We start from the raw sequence: 19158 nt of genomic DNA on the forward strand, positions 1-19158 counted from the left end.
AGAGGTCGCGACCCACAGGTTGAGAACCGCTGCCCTAGGTAGTGATTCCTCTCCTACAGTGCTAATAGGAGGTTTCCCCTTAACCTCCCACCCTTTGTACCACGGTGACTATTCCTAAGTATAAGTAATAACGTTAGTGACAACACTAAGTCATTGTTTAGATAATACTGGGGCTATATTTTGGTTAATTCTGTGGCTACGACCTTTCCAAGCAAATAAGTTTGGTCTTAAAGTGTCATCCCCATCAGACTAGAAATACCTAATTGATAGAATACAAGAAGCCTAACCTTGGACTTGAACCTTGAGTTCCAATCAATGCTCATTTAGCATCTCCATTTTAACCCCCTGTCCCCCCAACACACACACACACACACACACACACACACACACACACACACACACACTCCTCAGATCCTTCCTTCAGATTCCACTTCTCATGGGACCAATCCATCTCCACTAGTTATCTTATTGGCTCATTTTGTGCTAAGGCCCATTCATAAGGGATCTCTTTCATATATAAGCTCATCTCTATTATCTTCCTGAGTGAAACAGAGTTTAACCACACTAGAACAAAGCTGTTAACTTTTGCTTTCCTAACATAGTACCTACATAGTTCATAAACACTCTCCTTCCCTAATCTTAACAGGCAAAATAATCACCACTGGAACACTAAAATCTTTTACACTGTTCCTGACCATTGAAATCAACAACAACAACAAAAAAGGTTACAAGGGTATCTAAAAGAATGGATTAACAGATAAAGAAAATCAGGCAGTAGGAGAGGGGAGGTTAGCTTACATGAGAGGGAGAGAAAGAAAAGGAACAGAGGGAGGAAGAAATCTAGGACTGAGTAACTGATCTTGTAAGTTATTCTCAAAGCATGGTCAGTGGACTCCTGGGAACCCACAAAACCCTTTCAGAGTTTAACAGAATACAGAAAGTTCATTGATACAGTTTCAGATTCCATGTTGTAATTAAACTTTAAAAAAGTATTACTTGTCAAGTTCTGGGATAGCATCAAAGAATATTCATTTATCTGAAAAGGCTACTGGAATACTTTTCCCTTTACAATTATATATCTATTTGAAGCCAGATTTTCTTCCAAAACTTCAACCAAAACGTGTCACAACAGACTGACTGAAGAAGCAGGGATGAGAAATAGCTGTTTTCTGTTCAGCCAGACATTACAGTAATTTACAAAAACGTATAGCAATGCCACTCTTCTCGCTAAATTTTTTTTGTTTTGAAAAATTTATCATCAATGGTCATTTTACCTAACTTTATTCAATGTATGTAATTTGTGGCCACATGTAATGGGTTTCTTATGTCATTTTAAATGAGTAAAATATTTTCATAATTCCTCAATTTTAATTTATATTATTTAAAAACATATACATCTCCCATATAAAAAGAGCATTCTTCGGATTCCTTAGTAATTGTTGAGTCCTGAGACCCAAAAGTTTGAGAACTACTGCTATACACTTTTCCCTTAAGCTAATATATCCTAGTTAATTCATCTATTCTATTGCTGATGGAACTATAACAAGGATGCTCTGAATATTCTTGTGGATGTCTTTTGGCATACATTATGTTCCCACTTCTAGGAGTAGAATTGCTAGATCACAGGGCCTATTTTATTCAGCTGTTGCCCAAAGTGGTTATTAAGCATTTGAAATGTGGTTAGTCTAATTAAGATGGGCTGTAAGTACATAAATTTCACACTGAATTTTGAAGACTTGGTATGAAAAATTATTTTCTATTGATTACATGTCAAAATGATATATATTTTAGATATACTGGGTTAAATATATTAACATTAATGTCACCTGTTTCTTTTTCTTTTAATGTGGCTACTAGAAAATTTATATACATAACTTACATCTGAGGCTCATTCTTCTTTCCAAGACCCCCAGTGGGTGCCTAAAACTGCGAATAGTACCGAACTCTATATACTATGTTTTTTCCTACACATGCATATCTTTTCACTTAGAGCAGTGGTTCTCAATCTTCCTAATGCCACGACCCTTTAATACAGTTCCTCATGTTGTGGTGACCCCCAATTTCATTGTTACAAATTGAACATCATTAAAGCATAGTGATTAATCACAAAACCAATATGTAATTATATATGTGTTTTCCGATGGTCTTAGGCGACCCCTGTGAAAGGGTCGTTCGACCCCCAAAGAGGTGGAGACCCACAGGTTGAGAACCGCTGACTCAGAGGAAGAACGTTATAGCTTCTCATTAGCATATTCAAATCGCCAGCACCACGACTCTTGTGCTTGGGGCCATTATTAAGTAAAATAAGGATTACTTGAACAGTCACTCTGATAACCGAGATAGCTACTAAGTGACTGATGGGCGAGTAGCGGACACAGTGTAGATACGCTGGACTAGGGATGACTCATGTCTGGGCAGGATGGAGTGGGACAAGCACGAGATTTCATTATGCTACTTAGACTGGCGCACAATTTAAAACTCATGAATTATTTACTTCTGGAATATTTTACTTAATATTTCCAAACCATGGCTAACCATGGGTAACTGAAGCTGCAGAAGCAAAAAAACTGTGGAAAAGGAAAGGGGGCTACTGTCTCTCTCTATTGGACACCACTGCTCTGGGGGGAGCGGAGAAGTAAAACAGGCCAGTGCCAACACTGTATATAAGCACAGTTTCACATGTTTATGAGGAGGGCACCTAGTTTTGACGAACCAGGAAGACCTCCCAAAGGAGGTAACATCAAAGCCAAAGAACAGGCAGGACTTAGCCTAGTTGAGAAAGTGTTGGGGGAAGGAAGATAAAGCCAGGCAGAGAAAATAGTGTGTGCAGAGGCCAGGAGACAAGACAATGTGCTGAGTATGGCAGGAACTCGGTGAAGGGGAGAGGAATGGTGGGGAAAAGTATTGAGAGACAAGGAAGGTAAAAACTAGGCAGATCATGAAGGGCCTGGTGAGTTATGCTTGTATTTTAAGAATAAGGAAATACTGTTGGGATTTAAGCAAGAAAATTACATCATATCTGTACTCAGAAAAGTCACTCTGGCTGCTACTATATGTGATAGGATTGAATCAGGATAAAACTAGAGTCAAAAGTAGGTGGGGGCTGTAACAATAATGTAGACAGAAAATAACGGACATTTACAAGAAATAAAGAGCAGTAGAGGGATGTGAACCTTGGGCAAAATCATGACTCTCAGCTCCAGCTTCCTGTAATAATACCTACCTCACAGAGTTCTGTCAACTGACGGTCATGGTCACTGGCACCACTTCAACACCAATAGGGATCCCCAATTTGGGTGCGATGACGAAGGGCACGTTATTCAGCTCAGCTGTGATATAGCAGGGCTATGAGAGGGTCCTGGGGCCAAGCCCCTCTCTGGGCAGACAGCTCTGCTCCGCTTATTGATTGTTGGTCTGTTCTGCTCCGTGCTGGTCTGCTTTGCCCTGCACTGGTCTGCTCCCCTTTGCTCTGCTCCAGGGAGACATCTTCTGTTTCAGCTCCAGTTGGGAAAATACAGTCTTTGGTGTCTCTCAGAGCCAGAGGGGAGCTGACATGCAGACAGAAGTCCCTGCCTCTGGTCCCTGATTGGTCTGTCCTCACACAAATGAGGACTCCACGTTCTCAAGAGTTTGATTGATCTAAAAGGTACGGCCATCCTGATTGGTGGAATGGAGCGGTTCTGACTGGTCGGTGGATGGGGGATACAGCTGTGCAGTTCCAACTGGATGGGGAAAGCCTCAGTCCTCTTGGTGGAAACGGGGTTCCAGGAACTCCTCTGTAAGGAATGGCTCAGATGGCAGAAACACACTGCAGGCAGGCAACTTGGTGCAGGCTCCTCGCTGAATGCAGTTTGCATGAGAGGCCCCTGTGCAGAATGGCCGCTGGGCTCTGGTTTGTTGTTGTTTTAATTTGAGCCCAGTCAGCCACCAGGAACTCTTTTTAGTAGGCATATTCTTTCTCAGAACCACAGTTATTTTGAGGATTTAGCCGGGCATTTTTGTTTGTTTGTTTGTTTGTTTGTTTTGTTAATCCTCACCTGAGGATTCCCCCTCACTGATTATTTTAGAGAGTGGAAGGTGAGGGGAGAGAAACATCCATGAGAGCGAGACACATTGATTGGTTGCCTCCCACACGCAGTGGGGCCGGGGATTGAACCTGTAACCCAAGTAAGTGCCCTTGACCTGAAATTGAACCTGTGACCCTTTGGTGCTCAGAGTCAATGCTCCAACCACTGAGACACACCAGCCAGGGTAGCCAGGCATTTTTTTGTAAAGGAGTTCTGTATTCTAACTCTTGGTAAAAGGTTTTAGTGTTACTAGAACAAGCAATTAGAATTTCAAGAAATTGAATTCTATTTCATAATATACCAGATACAAAAGTACCAGATACAAAGATTCATCTTTTCTCCAATTTCCTAACTTAAAACCTAAATGATGCTTTAACAATCAATGAAATTAAGTCAAATAAGAACTTACCTTTTATTTGAAAGGTAAATTCCAACTACTAAATATCTTACTATGCTACATTTAATTTCAATAGGAAAGATTACCACCACCTTCCATTATTCTAAAAACTGAAATGTGAGTTAAAGGTAGGTATCAAGTTACTCTCATTCAATGGTCAGAAACTGAGTGTAAAACAATTTCATTTCTTCACCAAACTAACAGGGCAGTGACTCATCAAATACTTTAGAAAACTGTTCTGTCAACTTCATTTGTTTTAAAGTTTCAGGACTTTCTAAAGTTATATATTCTATAAATAAACTATACAATCCAAAGGGAAAAGGTCACTTTATTTTTCCAAAATTTCTGAAATTCTCCAGTCTACCAATGCATTCTTGACTCTTCTAAGACATAAAGCAATCTTTAACTGATCCCTTAGAACCAGGCATTTAACTTGGACAAAAAGTCCTTAAAATCTCTTTTGTCCCACCCTTTATTCCCTGCCTGAAGCACTCTTAAAATACAGTAGAAGTTATGTTCTATACTTATTTCACTGACAAAAATGATAGTCCTTACAACTGAGTTCTTCACAGAAAACGTAAGCCTCTCCCTTTGTAACTTAAATCTTCACCCTTCTTGTCACATGTTGTACAACTACTCATCACAGTGCCCTCTCGCATCGAGTGTTCTGAGGCTTCTCCTTGTTAGGTTAAACAGAAACTTAGCTTCCTATGGGTCTGAGCTGTTCTACTGAAATGTGGAAACAGAAATCACCCTCGATCTCTCATGCCTCCTCTTCACTCTCTCCTGATGATCTCGTGTCATGTTACTTAGAGAAATCTCCATCTTCCCACCGCAAAATATACAGACCTAAGTACACGTTCACCAATACTCTTTCCCTTTTGTGACAAGAGAGAGAGTATCCCTTTCTTCCCTACCACCTGGGCATTCCAGACTCTTCTAACTCCGCTATCACCACTTTGGTCCAAGTTCCTGTGTCTCTTACCTGGATTACAGCCAAAAGAGGATTACACCCTCTCTCTCCTCATGCCTTCTTAAGCGTAATCCTCCCCACAGTGGTGCAAGTGACTGTTTTCAAAACGTAAGTCACATTATGCCCCTTAAACTTCTTTAATAATTAATTACACTTAAACCCAAGCTCTTTACCATGGTTTTTCAAGAGATCCCAACTTTACATGTCACTCTCCCTATGACCACTGTGCTCCAGCTACCACAATTTTATTCATTTACCTGCAACACACCAGCTGCTACACATCCACTCTTTCGTGATTCTGGGTCTTCCACGTGTTTTTTCCATGTGCAAAGCTCTCTTATTCCAATCATAACATGGTTAGCTATCCTTTAGGTCCGATGTCTCCTCGACAAATAAGCCTTCCTCTAATGATCGTGTGTCTGTTACTCACGATTGCTGCCCCTTGTTTCTGTTACAGAGCTTATTACAACATATTCACTAGACTGTAAGTGCTATGAGGGCAGAAACCATGTCCAGTAGGTTGTGCCTTACTCAGTGCCAGACACAATATGTGCTCAACGAGTATTTGCTAAATGAATGAATGAGGGAAGAGACAGACAGGATTGGGTTGCAATTTTGGCCCCACTACTTCCTAGTGATTTGATCTTAGTTAAGTCACAACTTGTCTGAGCCTCAATTTTCTCTTCTTTTGAAAAAAAAAAAAAAAAGACCAAGCACAGTATCTGAACTTAATTTAATGTTATAAACGTAACACACACATACACACACACACCTACTGTTGGCATCCACATAAAAAGACTGATCTATGCATCTGAACAGTTTGTGTTTGTAACTTGTATCTGCAGGATCTAATCCTATACCTTAGAAAATGAAAATAAATAGTGTCCTTCTTACTTCTTACTTACCCCTCCCAAAAAGAGTCATGGAGCAGGTGGTGAGGAGAAAGAGAGGAGAAACAGGAGGAAAAGGTGACCTTAGAAACTGGAGATGATTAACTCAAGAACAACCTTCATTTACTATAAAGATTTGCAGCAAGAACAGGATTAATAGTCATTCTAAAATTCTGAAATAAAACGTTTTCTAATTGTTTAAATTTACATAAATCTGGAGGAGAGAAAATGGCGGAGGTTTAGACAGACGTGTCGGTGCCTTGTCCCGGAGCAGATAAGGGCGGGCAGCTGAAACGGGTAGCATACAGCCCGAATAAGCAGAGGAGATTCAGCTGAGACAGTCTGCAGCCAGGAAAGACAGGGAAATCCTAGATAAAGGGAACGGTTAGAGGCTGAGGCTGAAACCTCTCCAGGTGCGCCGGCACAGCCGCGGAGACCGTGCCATCTTGGGTGACTGTCGCCGGCATCCAGAGACCAGCTACTAACCCGGCAACAACGGCTCTCAAGCAGCGCGACTACGTGAACTCAGAGGAACTCGACTTCTCCCCACAGAAAGGTTAGACTTTCCCCAAAGGTGCGGTTTGCAGTTTAGGTTGGAGAGTGGAACGCGCGCAGGGGGGTGGGGGCTCTGCGCCCCACAAAGACCGCGGCCGTTGGAGCCAGCGTGACCCACGAGTGTGGAAGGGCACCCCCAGGGCTACTGGCAGAAGGGAACGCTATAAATAAGCCCACAGTTGGACGGGACACAAACGGGCAGCCTCAGATTACGCCAGTTTGCCGGCTACTCGGTGCCAGGAGCCAGAGCGCGCGCAGAGACTTCGCGCAGATTTGGAAGGTGAAGCGTTGCGAGTTCGCACAACTTCCCAGGCTCTTAAATCTGTGCGTTTGATTGTTGAACCCAGTGCAAGGGACTACCCAGTTGGGGTCAGTCACAGAGCTTGTAAGGGAAGGCTGTTTTGGGGGAGCCTGGGAAACAGAGCGGGGAGTGACTACTGGAAAACCAGCTCTGGGCGGAGGACATTCCCAGACCAGCTTCCGGTACAATAGAGAACACCTGGTCAGAGAGGTCCTATACCCTCGGAGGTCAATCCCGACGCACTGCCGCCCAGAGGCAGAGCCATGAACTGACTCTTCTGTAAATACAGATAAGGGCTGTCTGGGAAACCAAGGTAGCCTGCCTTAAAATCAGGACTGTGGCTTACAACACAGAGGAAAAGTGTATCAGAGGAAAATTCAACATTCTCCTGAATACCTGGTGTGCCAAAAAGAGGAGCAGAAGATCTGAAGCACCTTCATTACAGCCCATTTTTTTTAATTATTTTTTTTTTAATTATTGTTTCACCTTTTAACTAAGAAACCATTTATTTTCTTTTTTCATCACCTGATATTACCCTTTTAATTACTACATTTTTATTTTTAACCAGTATTATTACTGCTGCCATTTTACCATTTTTTTTTTAAAGTGTCATTTTATTTTCTATTTATTTTATTTTGGGACTAAGGTTCTCCACTCTATTTTCATCGTTCCTTTAGCATCATTTTCCTCTACCTCAATTGTGCTGCTGTGCTAAAACTCTCTTCCCCACTTTTTCCCTTTTGCTGTCCTGTTTCTCTTACCCTATTCCTGCTTTAGATTTTTCCTATTCTTCATACGCCCTGTCTAAATTTCACCCTACTTATATATCCCTTTTCCAATCACCTGCTCTAAATCCTTATCCACCTCTCCCTTATCTTTCTTCACTATCCAAATTTTTTATTCTCTCCTTTTCTCTATTGTTCTGTTGTTGCTTGCTCGATTGTTGAGTATATTGTGTTTTTTTTTCTTTTCTTTTCTTTAAGGATTGTATGTGAGGTTGTTCTGCTTTTTCTTTTTCTTTTTCTGTCGCCCATTCCCCCTCCCCACCCCACCCCCGGCCAGTTATTTTTGTGCTTCTGCTTTCCCTTGCCTCACTTGATATTATTGGCTGTTTGTAGTTTGTATTCACTCCAGAGATCCGTTGCTGGAATTTGTTGGGATTAGTGGCGGTTCTATCGGAGTTTTCTCCTCATATGAATAGTCTCCTCCCCTCTTCTACTTCATTCTATTTTTCTTTTTTTTTCTTTTTCTTCTTTTTTTTTTTCTCTTTTTTCTGTTTTTCTCTCTATCTTTTTCTCTTCTTTCTTCCTTACCCCCCAACTCTCTTAGCTTGGGTGGCCATCTTTATTTGGGGTTATTAATACCGTAATTCATTTGTGTTCAGTGCCTGGTACGTTGTGCCTTGTTGTGTTGTATTTTGTGCCTTAAAATCAACGCAGCAGATCCAAGCAACAGCGGCCTCCTGATCTCCACACGCTCTGTCTGAGGAACAGCTGCTGTGGGTGAAGCCTCCCTCCACCAGCCAGAAGAGCCACAACAGCTGTGAACAGCACCCATCAGAAGACCCGCTAACAACAGAGGAGCAGCTGCTACCACAACTGCCCAAGGAGCAACCACAGCCCGAGGAGCCACTGCCACCTAGGGAGCAGCCACTGAACGACTCAATATCTATATACGTCAGTGAGATCAAACATGGGTAGACAAAGAAATCCCCAAAGGAAAGAAAAGGAGGACTCACCAGAAAAGCAGCTAAGTGATACAGAGGCATACAACATGACAGAAAAAGAATTCAGAATAAGGGTCCTAGAGTGCATACACCGGATGGAGGAAAAAATCGACAACTTATCCAAGAAGCAAGAAGAAACAGATGAAAAAATCGACAACTTAACTAAGACCCAAGAAGAAATGAAGTGCGATATAGCTGCAATAAAGAACACCATTGAAAGTATCAACAGTAGACTAGGAGAAGCGGAAGACCGAATTAGTGAATTAGAAGACAGGGAAGCAAAACACACCCAAACTGTACTTCAGTTGGAGAAAAAAATTAAAAGACAGGAGGAGAGCCTAAGGGAGCTTTGGGACAACATGAAACGAAACAACATACGAATAATAGGGGTGCCAGAACAACAGAAAGAGGAACAAGGATTAGAAAACCTATTGGAAGAAATAATATCAGAAAACTTCCCTGAGGTGGGGAAGAAAAAAGTCACACAAGCCCAGAGAGTCCCAAGCAAGGTGAACCCGAAAAGACCCACACCAAGACACATCATAATTACCATGGCAAATGTTCAGGACAAAGAGAGAATCTTACAGGCTGCAAGAGAGAGACGGAAAGTTACATACAAGGGATCGCCCATTAGATTATCAAATGATTTCTCAACAGAAACACATCAGGCCAGAAAAGAATGGACGGAAATTTACAAAGTGATGCAAAGCAAAGGACTGAATCCAAGAATACTCTATCCAGCAAGGCTATCATTCAAAATTGAAGGGGAAATAAGAAGCTTCACAGACAAAAAAAGGCTAAGGGAGTTTATCACCACCAAGCCAGCAATGCAAGAAATGCTAAAGGGACTGGTGTAAAAAGAAGAAATAAAAATCCCAGAAAGAAAACAGCCACACACACAAAAAAAGAAATGGCTACAAACAAGTACCTTTCAATAATAACCTTAAATGTAAACGGGCTAAATGCTCCAACCAAAAGATATCGAGTGGCTGAATGGATAAAAAATCATGACCCATACATTTGCTGTCTACAAGAGACCCACCTCATTAGAAAGGACTCACACAGACTGAAAGTGAAGGGATGGAAAAATATCTTTCAGGCTAATGGAAAAGAAAAGAAAGCTGGGGTAGCAATACTTATATCAGACAAAATAGACCTCAAAGTGAAGGCCATAACAAGAGATACGGAAGGCCACTTCATAATACTAAAAGGATCAATACAACAAGAAGATATAACCCTGATAAACATATATGCACCCAATGCAGGAGCACCCAAATACATAAAAAATCTTCTGGAAGATATCAAAGGAGAGATTGACAACAATACAATCATAGTAGGGGACTTTAATACACCACTGTCATCACTGGATAAGTCCTCTAGACAAACAATCAGCAAAGATACAGCAATACTAAATGACTCACTAGATCAGATGGACTTAATAGACATCTACAGAACACTTCACCCCAGTGCCACGGAATATACATTCTACTCAAGTGCTCATGACACATATTCAAAAATAGACCATATATTGGGTCACAAGCAAAGTATCCCCAAATTCAAGAAGATTGAAATCATAAAAAGCGTCTTCGCAGACCACGATGGCATAATATTAGAAATAAACTGCAATAAAAACAACCCAAAATACTCAAACACCTGGAAGCTGAATAGCATGCTATTAAATATTGATTGGGTTACCAATGAAATCAAAGAAGAAATTCAAAACATCCTGGAAACTAATGACAATGAAAACACAACAATCCAAAACCTATGGGACACAATGAAAGCAGTCCTGAGAGGGAAGTTTATAGCTCTACAGGCCTATCTCAAAAAACAAGAAAAAATGGTAGTAAATCAGCTAACTCTACAACTCAAAGAATTAGAAAGAGAGCAACAAGAAAACCCCAGAGTGAGCAGAAGGAAGGAGATAATAAAGATTAGAGCAGAAATAAATAACATAGAGACCAAAAAAATAATACAGAAAATCAATGAAACCAAGAGCTGGTTCTTCGAAAGGATAAACAAGATTGACAAACCTCTAGCCAGACTCACCAAGAAGCAAAGAGAGAGGACCCAAATAAACAAAATCAGAAATGAAAGAGGTGAAATAACAACAGACCCCACAGAAATACAAATGATTGTTAAAAAATACTATGGACAGCTCTACTCCAGCAAACTAGACAACCTGGAGGAAATGGACAAATTCCTAGAAAAATACAACATTCCAAAACTCAATCAGGAAGAATCTAAAAATCTCAACAGGCCAATAACTATGGAAGAAATTGAAGCAGTCATCAAAAAGCTTCCAGCAAACAAAAGCCCAGGACCAGACGGCTTCACAGGGGAGTTTTACCAAACATTCAAGGAAGAACTAAAACCTATCCTCCTCAGACTACTACAAAAAATTCAAGAGGAAGGAACACTTCCAAGCTCATTCTATGAAGCCAGCATCACCCTAATACCAAAACCAGGTAAAGACAACACAATGAAAGAGAATTACAGGCCAATATCCCTCATGAACATAGATGCCAAAATCCTCAACAAAATCTTAGCAAATCGGATCCAGCAGTACATCAGAAAGATCATACACCATGACCAAGTAGGATTTATCCCAGGGATGCAAGGATGGTACAATATCCGCAAATCAATAAACGTGATACATCACATAAACAAATTGAAAGAAAAAAACCACATGGTCATATCAATTGATGCAGAAAAAGCATTTGACAAAATTCAACACCCATTTTTGATAAAAACTCTCAGCAAGGTGGGAGTAGGAGGATCATACCTCAACATAATAAAAGCCATATATGACAGGCCCACAGCCAACATCATTCTCAATGGACAAAAACTTACACCATTTCCCCTAAGAACAGGAACAAGACAGGGATGCCCCCTCTCACCACTCCTGTTCAACATAGTACTGGAAGTGTTAGCCATTGCAATTCGGCAAGAAGAAGAAATAAAAGGCATCCAAATTGGAAAAGAGGAAGTAAAACTGTCCTTATTTGCAGATGACATGATATTATACATACAAAACCCTAGAGACTCCATCAAAAAGCTACTAGACTTAATACATGAATTTGGCAATGTAGCAGGATACAAAATTAACCCCAAGAAATCTGAGGCATTTCTATACACCAATAGTGAACTTTCAGAAAGAGAGATTATAAAAACAATCCCGTTTACCATCGCACCAAAAAAACTAAGCTACCTAGGAATAAACTTAACTAAAGAGGTAAAAGACCTCTACTCAGAAAACTACAGGACGTTGAAAAAAGATATAGAGGAAGAGATAAACAGATGGAAGAACATACCGTGTTCATGGATTGGTAGAATCAACATCATTAAAATGTCCATACTACCCAAAGCAATCTATAAATTCAATGCACTTCCCATTAAAATACCAACGGCATACTTCAGAGATCTAGAACGAACTCTCCAAAAATTCATCTGGAATAAAAAAAGACCCCGAATAGCTGCAGCAATCCTGAAAAAGAACAAAGTAGGTGGGATCTCAATACCAGATATCAAGCTGTATTACAAAGCCACTGTTCTCAAAACTGCCTGGTACTGGCACAAGAATAGGCATATAGATCAATGGAATAGAATAGAGAGCCCAGAAATCGGCCCGAACCAATATGCTCAATTAATATTTGACAAAGGAGGCAAGAACATACAATGGAGCCAAGATAGTCTCTTCAATAAATGGTGTTGGGAAAATTGGACAGATATATGCAAGAAAATGAAACTAGACCACCAACTTACACCATACACAAAAATAAACTCAAAATGGATAAAGGACTTAAATGTACGACAGGAAACCATAAAAATTCTAGAAGAATCCAAAGGCAACAAAATCTCAGACATATGCCGAAGCAATTTCTTCACTGATACAGCTCCTAGGGCACTTGAAACTAAAGAGAAAATGAACAAATGGGACTACATCAAAATAAAAAGCTTCTGCACAGCAAAAGAAACCATCAACAAAACAACGAGAAAACCCACTGTGTGGGAAAACATATTTGCCAATGTCATATCTGATAAGGGCCTAATCTCCAAAATCTATAGGGAACTCATACAACTTAACAAAAGGAAGATAAACAATCCAATCAAAAAATGGGCAAAGGACCTAAATAGACACCTTTCAAAAGAGGACATTCAGAAAGCCAAGAGACATATGAAAACATGCTCAAAGTCACTAATCATCCGAGAGATGCAAATCAAAACAACAATGAGGTACCATCTCACACCTGTCAGACTGGCTATCATCAACAAATCAACAAACGACAAGTGCTGGAGAGGATGTGGAGAAAAAGGAACACTTGTGCACTGCTGGTGGGAATGCAGACTGGTGCAGCCACTATGGAAGACAGTATGGAGTTTCCTTAAAAAACTGAAAATGGAACTCCCATTTGACCCTGTGATCCCACTTCTAGGAATATATCCCAAGAAACCAGAAACACCAACCAGAAAAGATATATGCACCCCTATGTTCATAGCAGCACAATTCGCCATAGCTAAGATCTGGAAACAGCCTAAGTGCCCATCAGTAGATGAATGGATTAGAAAACTGTGGTACATCTACACGATGGAATACTATGCTGCTCTAAAAAGGAAGGAACTCTTACCATTTGCAACGTCATGGATGGAACTGGAGAGCATTATGCTAAGTGAAATAAGCCAGTCAATGAAGGAAAAATACCACATGATCTCACTCATTCATGGATAATAGAGACCATTATAAACTTTTGAACAATAATAGATTCAGAGGCAGAGCTGCCTCAAACAGATTGTCAAACTGCAGTGGGAAGGCCGGGGAGGGTTGGGGGGCAGGAGGTAGGGGGGTAAGAGATCAACTAAAGGACTTGTATGCATGTGTATAAGCATAACCAATGGACATAAGACACTGGGGGATAGGGGAGGCTGGGGGACTGTCTAGGGCGGGGGGATAAAATGGACACATATGTAATACCCTTTGTAATACTTTAAGCAATAAAAAAATTAAAAAAAAAAAAAAATAAATAAATTTACATAAATCTCATCTATATTAAATGTTTACCACCTTTTTTATATTTACTAGAGGCCCGATGCACGGAATTCGTGCAAGAGTAGGCCTTCCTTCCCCCAGCTGCCGGCACCGGCTTCCCTCGTAGCCCTGGCTTCATCAGGAAGGTTGTCCGGAAGGACGTCCAGAAGGACATCTGGTCTAATTAGCACATTATGCTTTTATTATTATAGATTCTTTAAACTGTAATAGCATTGATAAAATGTAAGAAAAACAAACAAAACCCAACCAGAAAAACACCTCAGATCAAACACAGAGGTCTCAGTGTTCCCTTAGTTTCTTGATAAGTTTTAAATATTCTAATCACAAAAGTCAGTCTTTTCTTTCCAAACATTTTTTTTTTTAACGCATGTTCACTTTTCAGCCTGCCATCATTTTTATGGTTTCTTCTGAGATTTTACTTTCTAGGTACCTTCTAAGTCATTTACCATACATCACTCCAATCTCCTCCACACTCTTCCTGGAACATAGCTATCTCTCTGAAAGTGGTCATTTCATAGTTTCTGCCCCATCACCACCTAGAATTTTGTGGAATGTGCTGCGTATTTTCATATTCTCCTAGGCCAGGGATATAACTCAGATTATAAACCCAAGGCAGAATTTATGCTGAGCAATTCAGTTTTATTCAACATATTTTATATAATCAAGCTTGACTTTTTTAGAAGTAATTGGAATCTGGTTTAGGTTTTCCTTTCTCATGTTTGAGTTATTTCTACAATCTTTCTAAAATTGGAACTTTTAGTCTATCCTTAAACTGAAAAATTATAAAATGCTACAGAATGGTCCATAAAATTCACGGGAAAAGATTTACCCATCTATACTAATAAAAGGGTAATATGCTAATTAGGGTAGACATCTTCCGGACGACCTTCCAGACAAAGCCACAGAAGCTGCGAGGGCCAAGGTGTGGCTGTGAAGGGCCCAGGCTCAGGTTGGCAGTGGGAGCAGCAGCAGGGTAATGGGGGTGGCGACTTCCCCTGATCCACCAGGTCGCCTCCCGCAGAGGGAGGCCAGACTGCGGTTTAGGCCGGGGGCTGAGGCCGAGGTGGTTAGGGGCGATTAGGCCGTCAAGGGGGCAAGTTAGGGGCAATCAGGCCAGCAGGCAGGCAGAGGGGTTAGGGGCAATCAGGCCGGCAGGCAGGTGAATGGTTAGAAGCCAGCAGTTCCAGATTGTGAGAGGGATGTCTGAGGGGTCCCAGATTGGAGACGTTGCAGGCCGGGCCGAGGGACCCCCCCCTCCCACTGCATGAATTTCATGCACTGGGCCTCTAGTTAGATATAAAACGCAAGAGTAAAAAAACATTTTATGGTACACAAAATCTAGAAGAATACTGTGTACAGCAAAGACTTTTGACTGTACTAGTAATAAGCTGAAATCCAGCTTAAAGACTTTATCACAGGCCAATCAGTATATGCCAGGAAGAGTTCTGACTGCCACCAAACACTGGCAGCAAGTAACCAGCAGTAACCATCTCCAACGCTATTGTAAAGGATACACAAGTACAACAAACTTTTTAAATTACATCTGAAGGCTTCATCTGGGGCAGTGCTTTTCAAATTACAATTATGTATTGTAATCTTTAGTGGGACCCAAATCATTTCATCAGCCCACACCAGGAAAGGAAGAGCGAGAGAAGGAACAGTAAATAGAGTACGACGTGTCAGGGTACATCACAAGTAGTAAGGGTAAGTATTATTTCATGAACTCTGTTCTGTATACTGGGGGTAATATAATATGTACTTTGGGGAAAAAGTTAGAATACACTGATGTGGGAGACAAACAAAAGTGGAAAAGGATAAAGCTATGAAACTGTTAACGATTACCAAATGATCGCTCTACTAAATAAAAGCTTCTATTGACTAGGAGACAGTTCTGAAAACCTCCATACCTTTATAAAAGCCAGACTTCCCTCTGTGAAGTACGAGGGAGCACATTCTTCTTTTACAGCAGGCCTAAAACAATGCCCAGCAAAGCTCACACTTGCCCCCACTGATGTTTCAGCCCTTCACACTTTCAAATCAGAGTCATGGGATTTGAAGCAGCAGCTCCTGGGAGATAATTATTGGTCCTGGAACAACTACTTCTAGAGAACATACCACAATTTAGAGTTTCAAATAAACTTTGGTAGTCAGAAATGTAAATTGGAGTATAATGGCCACATTATTCCACTAAAATGGTCACATTTAATAGTCACCTAGTCCATTACAATGGCCATGTGAAGAGACTAAACACAGAAATAAACAAAGATTAAATGCGCGTGCACACACACACACACATACATATATGAACTGTTTCAAAGATTCAAGGTACAATTTGGAGACATTTAATATTGTAGTTAACAGATAAAGAATCACTCTGAAGAGTTAGTATTGGAATTGCCTAACTACTGACCAATCATCCTGCTTTTCTTTACTGGGTCTATGTTAAGAGTTACTCTGAACCCTTGGTTGTTTTAACAGATCTTTCTATTTTTGAAGCGACTTAAAAAACACACACAACACTTTTTGATGTGTAAGGGACCGTTTCATAAATTACAGCTAATATTTACTTTAAGAGGCTCAAGATGATGGGTATTTCTCAGGATGAATCCACTACTCATTACAGCTAGTGCATATTCAGGTTAAACACACCCCACTATGGTATGCAAGCCCCCTTCCCCCAATACTATTGTTATAGCTTTTTTCTCTATATAAACCCACATCTGGTGGAAGAGACAGAAGAGGACAAAAGCTGCCACTATAAAGGAGGATGTCCCCAGTTGCAGGGTAAAAGGTTCCTTTAATCTCTGCTCACACAGTTTAATATTCTGCCTGGCTCACTACCTCCTTTTTTCATTTACTTTGAAACTTGCTGTGGCTTGAGACATCAACCCTTGGCATAATCCCTTGCTAGCTTTATAAAAAGGAAGTTTCAATCTTTGCCTCCTAAGACTGCCTCACTAAACACAAATTCCAAAAACATAAATCTTTGATAAGCGCCTACCAGAAAGTCGTGTTGTGCACAAAAGAATGCACCAAGGCAAATTATGGGGTTCAGAGCCTCTTATGCCTAGAGGCATAAAGACTTTCAGTTCAAACACTAACGACATTGGTTTTAATGAGAGGAGAGCAAAAGACCCTGCTTGTTTATCCATTCGAATCAGACATCACTAAAATTCAAGTCTGATTATAGCAGAGGATAAAGCTGGACACTTCTAATCCCCTTAGATGACAGATCCCTCTCACTTTCTTCTCTCTCCTGGGCCACCACACCAAACCCAGGGCAGAACTCTACCCACCCTCAGGCCAGAAGAAGCAACATAATAGCTTATTGATCTCTGGTGCAGACCCACACCCACAAGTCATCAGGCAAGTAGAGATCGCAGCCGCTCCTTGCAACTAACACTCCAAAGGCACGCACTGGGTTGCCTGGTCACACACAGGCACATCACTGGCAATGAACACATGGCATGTGGACCAAACCTCTCCCCTCACCAAACAAAAATAATAACATGTGAATCAAGTCAGGCAGCAATACAGTCTGCATCACGCCAGGAAGCTATTTCTTTTGGCTGTCAATTTCAGTTTAAGTGCATTAAATTCTTCCTGTGTAAATCCCCGGGTTTTCAAAGTTACCATCACACAGATCAACGCTTTCAAAGGAGTTAATACTTGCTCATGAATTACATGCTGATGGAAATCCATCACCACCGCCACTGGTGGTGTTAGTGTGCGTGGCCAATGGCTTAGACTTTTTACGGTAAAATTGAACCGTGGGATGGTGAACTTCCAATCATTTCCTTCTGAAGAAATCATGCCCCACTCCCCAAAAGTCAAGGTTAACTGTGTTCTCTTGAAACACCGTGATCAAAATGTTGAACTAAAAAACGGTGAAGCCAGCAGTGGAACTCAAGATTCTCAAACAATGAATGTTCTTTCCAACCAATTCCTTCGCTCCTGTTGGGACCCCGGCGCAATACACAGCTTAGTTCTCGTCACACACCGCCTTCAGCCTTCTCTCAAGCCCCAGGGAAGACAAAAACCGCCATCCATAGATTGAAATAAAGCAACAGTGACAACGTGAGCGGACCGCGATGGATCAAAGGGCAGATGAGCCCGGAGTCCGCGCAGACACGCATCCCCGCAGAGGGAGACGCGGAGGTGGGGCTGCAAACTCTTCCCCGGCCTCCTCCCGCGTGGCTCCCGGGGAGGAGCAGGACCCCGCGCGCCCGGGTGGCGGGGGGTCGGCCCGGTGCGGGGCTGGGGAGGAAGCAGGGGGCTGCGTTTCCACGGAGGGGGCGGCGGGGGGCCGATGCCGCGGGCATCGCACCGGGACGAGAACTTCCTCACCCCGGGGAAGGGTCGGGGGCGGCCGGAGCGTCCCGGCAGCGGCGGGGCGACTTCCCCTTCCCTCTCTCAGTCATGCATCGTGTGTGTGCGGATTGTGCAAGGGGCCCTCCAGCCCAGGTCGGGGAGTCCGCCCGCCGCCTCCCCGGGCTCCATCGGGGCTCCCCCGGCCGGGACACCAAGCCCCTCTCCAACACCCCGAGGGTCTGGGGCGCGGGGGGCGCGCGGACCAAGGCGTCTCGGTGCGGGGCCACCCCCGCCAATGCCTCTACCCCTCGCCGGGTCTTTGTCCCGCCGGCACCCAGAGACTCTCCCCGGTTCTCCCGGGGAGCCCCTGTCCTGGAGGCCTCGGGGCCCGGGGTCGCCCCCAGCTTTGTTCGGCCAGCGGGGCGCGGGGACGCGGACACTTACCGTACACCCCGGCGAGGAAGAGCAAGACCCACGCAGACCTCCACCGCGGAGACTCTTTTGTGCTCCAGCGACGGGCCATAACCACGGCAGATGGAGGGAGCGAGGAGATGGAGGAGGAGGAAAAGCAGGAGGAGGAGCCGGGGCCAGACGCCGCCGCCGCCGAGCCCCCGGCTGCTCCCTGCGCTCCCCGCGGCGGCGGGAGGAGGAGGGGAGGGGCCGCCGCCGCGCTCCCTCCCTCCGCCGCGCTCGCTCGCTCCCTCCCTCCCTCTTCTCCTCCCTCCGCCGCTGCCCCGCTCCCACCCCGGGCGGCGGGAGAACCCTACGCCGGGCGGCCCTCCCCGCGGCCGAGACGGGCGGCGCGCGCGGGCGCGAGGCGAGGGGGCGGCGGACGCGCGGCTCGGGCCTCGCGCCTCCCAGGCCGGCCCCGCCACCCGCCAGACGGAACCC

At 43.0% G+C, this 19158-nt stretch overlaps 1 protein-coding gene across 1 annotated transcript in view; it reads right to left on the reverse strand.

Moving 5' to 3' along the window:
* The window catches only part of LRP12 (LDL receptor related protein 12), a 55808-nt gene extending 37003 nt beyond the window's left edge, over positions 1 to 18805 (reverse strand). Inside the window, exon 1 of the mRNA XM_081111762.1 lies at positions 18712 to 18805. Coding sequence (XP_080967888.1) covers positions 18712 to 18790 — 79 coding nt within the window. The 5' untranslated portion in view covers positions 18791 to 18805. The remainder of the gene's footprint in view (positions 1 to 18711) is intronic.
* Between the last annotated feature and the right edge of the window lie 353 nt (positions 18806 to 19158).

Source organism: Myotis nattereri (genome assembly GCF_964212035.1).
Source record: "Myotis nattereri genome assembly, chromosome: 17".
In the NCBI taxonomy this organism is placed as follows: Eukaryota; Metazoa; Chordata; class Mammalia; order Chiroptera; family Vespertilionidae; genus Myotis; species Myotis nattereri.